Raw genomic sequence first — 10,068 nt, forward strand, 5'->3', positions numbered from 1 at the left:
ATTTTGGGTTGCCAGTTGAAATCTGAGGGCCTTCTTCTTATTTATAGATAAGTTGTCCAGCTTGGGAGCCCACAATTATTGAAACTTTCAATTACGCCTGCGTCAGAGGTCGGTTGTAATTGTCAAATAGATATAATTTTTTATTCAGAGCAAGGGTTGATTTCAATATAATGTCGATATAAATATTTGAGATATTTGTTCAAAATCGCGGTCCAAGATTTTCAAACACCATTTCAAATCAACAAATTCAATTGCTAATTTTCAACCACTCGAATTATTTGTGAACATGATTGAAATGAAATCCTTTGCACAAAGGGCTGGCTTTAACTTCAATTTTGGCAATTTGATCAATTTTGGCAATTTGATCTCTGTAGTTTCATTTTATTGTAATTTAAGGATATGGCTAAATTTTGGCAATATAAAATGAAAAAACTAATAAACTATATAGAGACCAAAAGTTACATGATGACAGGTTTCGATTTATGCTACAGTTATCACACTCGTTGAGACAATAATTATTGTCCGTGGAGTGATACATTTGATGAGTTATGTGTTTAGTTTCTGTTGGCTTTAATTCCAACTGTGATGTTAGTAATGTAGCTTAGGAGGATTACAATATTGGAATTTTATTTTCATAGGAATTAAATCCGAGATTAGTTTTTTCTCAACTTGTCTTCCTTTCCTGCATGGAATTTTTTCAGATTTTTGTTTCGCTTATTTTGGTAAGCATGACAAGGTTAGATTCGTCTTCACGTACACTTGTGACAACCGTCCTCGGCCCCATCCAAATCCGACCACATCAGAATTCGAGCCTGCACATCCTCATGGACCAGATTTAGCCGTAGCATATCAAGGGAAGATAAAAGTTAGAATTAAAGCCAACGCAACAGAGAGATGTTGTCATAGCATCAAGGGAAGGATGGAGGGCACAGAGAGAGAGAGAGAGAGAGAGAGAGAGAGAGAGAGAGAGAGAGAGAGAGAGAGCCATGCATGCACGCATTCTTTTGAAGTTGCAGAAGAATTAATATCCACCAAGATGTCGTCTTCCACAATTATTGAAGCTTGCAATTAAGTCTGGCGACTGCTACAAATTGACAATAAGTATCGGGTCCACCAGGATGTCTTCTTCCACCAACCGAATTAATAATACACAACTATACGACATGGCAAAAAATTTTCTGGATGTGTTGGGAAAGATTCTGACATTGCCCCCTTTTGATGGTCCAAGATTTTCCCATTTTGGATGAAAGATTTTCAACCCATTTTGGATAACAAAGACATCCAGTTTTGTCGTAATTAATTGCATGCACACAACTACTCGCCACAGTTGCCGCTTTTATCTTCTTCACCTTACTATTGTACCATTGAGAAATTATAGAACATTACAGTAATATGGTGATTTCAAAAGTTTCTTCTCTTCACGTATTTACTAGTGACAAATCGTTCTCGGCCGTTCCAAATCCGATCGACCACATCACAATTTGAGGCACAACCTCATGGACCCGATGTATATCTAGACGTAATATCCACCACCAACTTAAGAACCAAGCCTACTCTTCTTTGATCAAAATCTGCTGCAAATCTATAATTTGCCATTGATCTTAGATTTTTAAGTTATAGGTAATGTCGATAAAAGTAATGATAGTTGCTATATTTACAGATTTCTGAAAAATAAACATAGAATTTAAATTCGAAACAAGGGAAGATGTTGCCGTGGTATCAAGGGCAGAGGGAGAGGTGTAGGATCGCTTTCCAGGTAGTCTTGAGTGAGCTCAGAGTCTGAGCCATGCATGCCATGCTTTTAAACTCAAATAAACACGTTTTTTGCCTGCTACCGCAAAAACTGGTCCATGAGGTTGTGGACCAAATTCTGATGTGGTCCGGCTTTGAATTGGCCGACGACGGTTGTTACGTGAAGACAAAATCTAACTTCTTCATGCTTCTTACCAAAATAAGATAAACAAGCCATGCATGAAGACAAGCTGATTTATTTCCCTTCTATTTTGGTCCAGGCCTAATCACATTGACTGCCTATGTGAAAAATTAAAATGGAAGCATATGTGAAGGATTATCGTCACCCAGCTGATTTAAAACAAACACGATCTAAGGACTCAACCATCATGATGCAAATTTCCTACCATTCATTCACATATGCAGTACAAATACATAGAAAATAGAAACTCTACTTGTTGAGTCATTATGATCCATTTAAACGTATTAATAAATGAATCATGATGACCCAACAATGAATGTACCATAATTGAACCCGTCATAACGATGAATTAAGGTGTCATTATATTGTAAGCTTTTGGAATCGTGGGATAGAGAGAAATAAAATAAAATAATAAAATAAAATGGTGACCATGAAAAATTGTTTTGTGGGATAAAGGAATATATCGTGAAGCAACAATGGGAAATAGAGTGCAAGTCAGCCCTTGAAGTTGTGTTGTGTGCAAGCAATTAAGCATATACTTGTGAAGCAGCAATGACATAAATTAGAGCACTTCCAGAGGAGGGGGGAAGCCCGGCAGGAGAGGGCTTAGGCCCGCGTGATGGCTTCAGCGCCCAAGGCCAAGTATGGGCAAGGTGTGGGGCCCACCAACCTGGGCAAGCCCACAGGCAAATTCAACACGTGCTGCTGCCTGGACAAGTGACGTAAAGATGACATCAGCAGCCAATTAAAATAATAAAATTTAAAAAGAAAAAAATACCAAAAAATTCAGAATTTTTTATTTATAAATACCAAGCCATATTCTTTACTTGCCATGCCAAAACCCAAAATCCTATCAAAATTTATCTTATGTACAAAAAATAAAAATAATTTAAGGTGAATAATAATTGCCTTTGCCATAGTAATGGGTGGAAACACACTTTGCCTTTTGCAAGGGTTGGCATTATTCATGTGAATAGTAACAGACCTTGCCTCCCCTTACCCTTTACCATGACAAATGGGTGAAAGTGCTCTTAAGTACTGCAACAACATGCGGGGTAGATTTCATTTCAACCAATTCACAAATAATTTGTGTCAAAACTTAAAACTAGTAACTGAACTTAAATGGTTTGTTTGAGAATCTTGGACGACCAAAACAAGCTTACACGATTTTGAACAAAAACAATTAAGCTCATTTCCTGTTGCCCCGTGTTGCAAGTTTCTTTTTGGGTCACACTGTAATGACCCAAACCCAAAATTCATATTTAATTAGTAATTTATTATGAGGAAATACAATTTTGCCCTTGGAATAATTTATTAATGAAAAGTTGACTTTTTGACAAGAAAGGAATTTGACAATTATACAAACACCATTGCGTAGAGCACGGTGAAATGAGTTCATAGACACGTAGTTGGCTAGAATCGGAGTTGTAACGAGAGAGATATAGTCAAAAGAAACTCAGTGGCACAATCGTAAATATTTCAAAAATGGATTTTATAAAAATCAGATTTCTATCTTTCTTTCTTTCTCTCTCTCTCTCTCTCTCTCTCTCTCCCGCGACCTTTCTCTCCGCGTCCTCCTTCTTCTTCCCTTCGAAACTCCGGCCACCGGCCACGGCTGTGGACGGGGCCGGTACCAAAATGACTGGGACGTCGTCCTCTTCCAGCCCCAGCTAGCTCCCGCCTTCAGCCGCCTCGGTTTCGCCGAAAATTGGAGAAGAAGCGGCCGGTGTCGTCCGATCTTCACAGCCGCCAATCTCCTTCCTCGGCCTCCGTGTTCGGCCACTTTCGGTCAGTTTTTGGGGTAGATCCAAGAACAAAAGTGGTTCCAAATATGGTGTTATACCTAGGGTAGGAGTTTGGAGCTGTGATTTTGAGATTTTCCGGTGATGCGTAATCGGTTTGGACACCCATCGCTGCCGGCTCGTGCGGCGGCGTGTGGGCGAGGGTAGTGCAGTGGCACTGTATCTTGATGCGATCTTTAGGTTGTCACAAGCGCGTAGGAATTTGCATATCTCAATTTGGATACCGTTTGAGCCTCGAACGAATTTTCCATATTGTTTGATTTCCGGGTTCAATACTGTTGAGCCGTTGGATCGTACTCAATTTCAGATATGTTATTCTACATAAGTTCAGAATCGTGTAGGATTCAACGGATTGTAAATCGGAGTCCCGGTTACTCCGAAATCACGAACCCTATGGTTAGGGTTTAGAAATTATGCGATTACACGATCGTGGTCAATTCGATCGTCCGATTCAGACCAGACTTGCAGGACATGGTTACTTAAATGTAAGGAACTTATAGGAACTCTCAGATTGGTAATTGGAGGTCGTGGACCCCACGAGGTTCCGTATTGACTAATATGGAGGTTTTATCGCTTAGTGAAGTCTCAAGTCTTTTAAGACAGTTCTAAACCTCTGAAATGCTTAAGTGGGCACAAGAATGACTTTAAAGTTAGTGCACGCACTTCTAGGAGCCGGGGGTCAGGGTTTTAATTAAATACTTATACCGAGCAGTTTTATTAATTAAATATTCATGGTGGTTTAACCAAGCACCCAGGGCCAGGCAGACCCACAGGAGGGACCTTCAGGAGGTCTAGCTAGCTCTAGTGAGTGGACTTTTCTTTTATAAATGAATTTATGCAAATAAATTTCATTATTTGATCTTGAATAAGTTTTATTAATCGTGGTTTTCCTAGTATGTTTTATTGAAGTTAAATATCTTTATTTATATGTTGCCTATATGGAAAGTAGAGATTGAGATTTATATCAGATAAAATGGCAGCAGAGTTCTAGATTAATCAAAAATTCAATTTTTCATCAGACCTATCAGAAATTTTATATTTTCTTAAGCCACCTTATGTACCCAGTTATAGAAACAGTTTGCCTTCGGTATATGTTGCCTTCGGATATGACGATGTCCACGGACATCCAGTTTGCCTTCAGTTTGTCAGTGCACTTTACATTTGCCTAACGAGTTTCAGGGACGCCGGGACCGTGAGAGCCAGGAATGCGGATCAGGCTGACTACAGTCCCCTGAATCCTGCCAGTTTGCGGCTCGGGTTGACTTTGTGTCACCGAGACCTGCCAGGGGAATTGACGGATATCAGGAATTGACGGAATAAAAGGGGTACATCAGGTGGTAGTTTTAAATTGATTACAGTGCTTTTATGCGAGTTTTATTGATCTTGAATATGATTTGCATATACATATATAAATATGTGAATGTATTGATTTCAGTACGAATATAATGAAAAGGAAAAATTCAATTTTTACATAACTGTTTTTCTTTACCGTGGGGTTAGTATGTTCTTATGCTATTTTCTAGACCTTTATTTTTGTCCACTTACATTTTTTGAATGTTTTGCGCCCCCAGGCTGTAGATGTGCACAGGAATCCATCACTGGGCCAATTTTTTTTGTCTTCTGCGCCTTTCTTTTGTTATAGAAATTTTGTTTTGTAAAAGGATTAACTCATCTGTAAACTCTTAGTAATTGCTCTGATATGTTGCCCTAGAGTGAGAACTGAACTGTTGGCATGTATATTTAAGTACTGGCAGTTGGTTGTATAAATATACATGCTTGTTTTTGACATGTGTAAATTTGGGATTGAACAAATTATAGGGGAGACTCTGTCGAATTTTCGGTAGAAGTCAAAGCTAATTTAAAATAAGTTGTAATTAGAAGGGCAAATAGGTCAATTGTGCCCGACATTCGCCAAGTGTCGGACACGCACAGGGTCTGACTCGAATTACAAAACGGAATTTAGATCGGGTCCTGTCACACACTCTGTCCCTCACCGTCAAATTTGTCAAAACATATGTTAAATATGTCATGTCAAATTTGTCAAAACATATGTTAAATATGTTGACATGATGTGAAAGGGACCCATTGTTCTGCTAAAGCACATTTCATGTAATCACCATGTGTGGAAGAATAATAATAAAATTATTTAACCATTAAAAAATAAGATTGATTTAAAAAAAAAAACTCCAATTTCCCATTTAGTAAAATATTGAAGGTAATCTAACTTCACACGATTCTATGCCTTTACTCTTTATATATTAGTATAAGCAATGGTCACACACACTAGTTTCACAGTATTATGGGTGTTTAAACTTGAGACTCCTCGTCTGCAAGTTAAGATTATTTTTTACTAAGATAAATGGTCATCATTATAAGTTAAATTGGTTTTGTTTTTCTTTGTCAGAGCTGTTGAGAGGGTGCAGCCTCGCGAGAGAGTATCAGACCTGTTCAGAAACTTCCTCGTCTTCAGGTTTGTGTTACATACCTGAATGAATCAAACAGTTCTGTGTGAGTAATAATTCTGCAAGCTCTGCTATATGTACACGTGGTTCTTCCATACACAACTGCTACCAAATTATTTTCAAAGTATCAGTCAGGCCATTATACCAATCAATTGGGTCTTTAGTTGGTACTCGTTTATCTCTCCTTTCATTTCACCATATCCATTTTATCTTGAGATCTTCAGGAGAAATTACAATTAAATGCTTTTTCAAATAGCCAAATAAGAGAAACAAAAAATCTGATTTTCCTTGGATGAGGACAAGCTGAGAAGGCAAATCTCTGGTTTATTTTAGGCTTAAACTTAGACAAATTCAATGTCGAGTGCTTCCGGCGTCAAAACTATCATCATTAGTTGCCTAACTTGCCTGACTTTGCAGAGAAAAGGGAAGACTAAACACTCTTGATGGCTTACCAACATGTCAAGGACGAACCTGAAGCAAACACATTGTATCTAGATACATGCTGCAACAATCATGTGTGGTAGTAAGTCATCTTTTCATACTACTTTATGTTTTAGTGACAACTCTTCAGTGAAATAATCCATTTTATGTTGAGATGTTCACAAGAAACTACAATTAAATCATTTTCAAATAGCCAAAGATGATTACAACATCTCAGAGATATATCACTCTCTAATTATTATTATTATTATTATAAATATTTATGTTGCTGCAGGCATTGCAGATACAACTTCATGCTCAACAGAAAACAAAAAAAGAACTAGATTTAGAGCATAAATAAAATAAAGAGTCCATGATAACTCTGGATGATGATGGAGGTATTAAGGGGAGTATGGTGTTGGAATAAGATACAGAGGAGTTTTCTTATAGACTGTGAGACCGTAAACTTCAGACATGTCCAAGGTCTCAGCCAATTTACTGCCACCACTAGGCAACTTCCAGTCGAACCAAAACAGGATATTGGCAAGCACATACTCAGCTGAAGCAACCCCAAAGGCAAGTCCAGGACACACCCTTCTCCCAGCGCCAAATGGGATCAGCTCAAACTCCTGACCTACGAAACCAACAGAGTTCTCCTCGAACCTCTCTGGCATAAACTCATCTGGCTTGTCCCATACTTTGGGGTCTCTTTGTATAGCGTATGCATTCACAAACACTTGTGTTTTTGCAGGTATATCGTAACCTCCCAATTTTACATCTGACATTGCTTCCCGAGGAAGTAAAAGAGGCGCTGGAGGGTGAAGTCTTAAATTTTCTTTGATCACACATGTCATGTATTTCATTTCCTTGATGTCACTCTCCTCTACATATCCCCTTTTCCCCGCCACTCTTCTTACCTCTTCTTGGACTTTCTTCATCACCCGTGGATTTTGCGAAAGCTCTGACATTAACCATATCGCTGCTGTCCAACTAGTATCACTTCCACCCACAAACATGTCCTAAAATCATAAAATCAACAAGCCAAATCAATCTTCAGCCACATATATATTTATCAATGTGACTAAAGCTAGGGAGGGGGGATATACATACCTGCAGAATTGCTTTGACACTGGAGGTAGTGAGCTCAAAGTCGAGTGAGCCGTCCTTTTGAACGTCGAGGAGAATATCCACAATATCCTTCTTACGAGGATTACCTTCTTTCTGTGCTGCCTTGTGTTCATCAATCAACTTATCGAAAAATTTATCAAATTCTAACCAAATTGATTTCAAATGTGCAAGGTAGCCTCTGGCACGGTCAATCCATTTTAAAGAAGGGAAGAAATCTCCAAAGCTGAAACTCATCACCTGAGTCATCAACTCCGTTGTGGTCTCTCCAAACCAATTGTCTTCTTTGTCCTCAAACTTCTTTCCAAGAATGCACCTGCAGATGATGTTGTTGGAGGTTGACACCAGCAGCTCCCCAATATTAATGGGATCCCCGTTCGAGCTGGCGGAGGCTTTGCGAATCTTGCTGACCAACTCTGCAACTTCCTCCACCCTTGCGTACTGAAATTGGTGCACTCTTTTGAGGCTCAGAAGCTCAAGAACACAAATTCTGCGAACTTGTTTCCAGTACTCCCCGTATGGGGAAAAAGTAATATCATGGCCGTCGTAGAACAATATACTTGGAGCCGTGGTTTGAGGCCGGCTGCAGAATACAACGTCTTGGGTCTTCATCACGTCCTTGGCCATCTCTGCAGATGAGACAATCAGCGTTGGAACTTTGCCAAAGTGCAGAAGCATAACATCGCCATACTTCTTCGAGAGAGCTCGAAGAGAGCGGTGTGGGAATGATCCTAGCTGGTGAAGGTTCCCAATCCAAGGCAGCCTTGGTGGGGATGGTGGCAGTTTGAGTTTGTGGTTTTTCCCACTTGATGAGGATGATCTTGTAAGTGCAAAGAAAATGAATATTGAAAGGAAGAGAAGAGGAAGCAGGAAAAGATTGCTATGTAGGTGTTGCCACATTTGATTGAAAAATGAAAATACAGCCATTGCTTTAATTTTGGGTTGCCAGTTGAAATCTGAGGGCTTTCTTCTTCATCTTTATAGAGAAGTTGTCCAGCCTGCGCCAGAGCTTGGTTGTAATTTTTTACTGAGAGCTAAGGACAATAAGTTATTTCAATGTCAAGATAAATATTTGAGATATATTTTCAAATCAACAGATTCAAGTGCTAAGTTTCAACCACTCGAATTATTTGAGAACATGATTGAAATGAAATCCTGTTGCACAAAGGGGTATATTTCTTGATCCGACAAACAACTTTATGTCAACAGCCTTCTTTTGTTGCATTCTCTGTCCCACCATTCCAAAACCCATCCTTCACATACCATACTAATGGCAAAAGTCACTTTTCGCCCTCGTAGTTCATGTGGTTTTCAATTCTGATAATTTGATCTCTGTAGTTTCACTTTCTGATATGACAAGAGGAGTCCACCTCCATGTAGGTCTCTATCTTTCACGCAAACACGGAAGTTTCTGATATGACACAACACACGGATAAAACGGGAAGGAAAAGCAGACATATTCTCTTCTTTTTTTCCTAAAAATATAATTTTCATTTGATATATTATATGTTTATTGTATATTCATTTAATATTCTTTTAAAAAAATTATTTAGATAACTTTGGGTTTCTTAAGATAATTGGAACATGTGAAACTCTAATTCTTAGGATTTTGTGTTTTTCATTAGAATCATGAATATATTAATTGATATAAGTTATTTATCTTGAATGATATGTTTTTATTTAACTTGAACATGTTAATTTTTAACTATTGAGTCTAGCACATAAGTGAAAAATAATAATAATAATTTGTCACAGTTTGGAGGGGCCTAATTCTTTACTTTCGTCCTGGCCCTAACAACTCAAGGACGTCCCTGTTGAATTGCAATATAATCAAAATATATGGGTTAAACTGACAAAATTAAAAAGAATTTCAGCTGTTTTGCCGCCAAATTATGACCCTAATCGAACTTAATCCTCCTAACTAAAAAGTCAACCAATTTTGTACTTGAATTTATTAAAACAGCCAATTTACTTCCTACTGTTAAATTTTTCGAATTTCGTCCACTTTTTTTTTAGAACCTTTTCTATTGAGAGAGGCGATAGCATACTAAATTCACACACACTACACGGATACTAGGACTCAAACCCAGGACCTTACCTGAGCGAATTTCATCCACTTTTTTGTCCAAAAAGTCACATGACTTACTATTTAATTTTATTATTATTATTATTATTAAAGCTAAAATATTTAAAAAATAGAAAGAAAAAAAGAGAAACCCAGCCACCCCCACGCACCATCCCCATCTCCCCTTGCTGCCATCCTACCCAACCCCAGCCGCTTCCTTCTTCCTCCCCAAAACTCCATTTAAGAATATCAGTAGCAAGT

At 38.3% G+C, this 10,068-nt stretch overlaps 1 protein-coding gene across 1 annotated transcript; it reads right to left on the reverse strand.

The window, feature by feature from the left end:
- Positions 1-6,830: 6,830 nt before the first annotated feature.
- On the reverse strand, positions 6,831-8,736 carry LOC117628484 (cytochrome P450 71A1-like). The gene is made up of 2 exons (XM_034360956.1): positions 7,728-8,736; positions 6,831-7,636 (listed from the first exon to the last, which is right to left on the reverse strand). The coding sequence occupies exons 1-2, from the start codon at positions 8,667-8,669 to the stop codon at positions 7,019-7,021; spliced, it is 1,560 nt and encodes a 519-aa protein (XP_034216847.1). The 5' UTR covers positions 8,670-8,736; the 3' UTR covers positions 6,831-7,018.
- Between the last annotated feature and the right edge of the window lie 1,332 nt (positions 8,737-10,068).

This window comes from Prunus dulcis, chromosome 5 (genome assembly GCF_902201215.1).
Source record: "Prunus dulcis chromosome 5, ALMONDv2, whole genome shotgun sequence".
NCBI classification, from domain to species: Eukaryota; Viridiplantae; Streptophyta; class Magnoliopsida; order Rosales; family Rosaceae; genus Prunus; species Prunus dulcis.

Excerpts from the sequence above, each read along its gene's own strand:
- LOC117628484 (XM_034360956.1), bottom strand. The coding sequence starts at position 8,669 with ATGGCTGTATTTTCATTTTTCAATCAAATGTGGCAACACCTACATAGC. Across the intron at positions 7,637-7,727 it reads GTGTCAAAGCAATTCTGCAG|GACATGTTTGTGGGTGGAAG; the intron begins GTATGTATATCC and ends TTATGATTTTAG.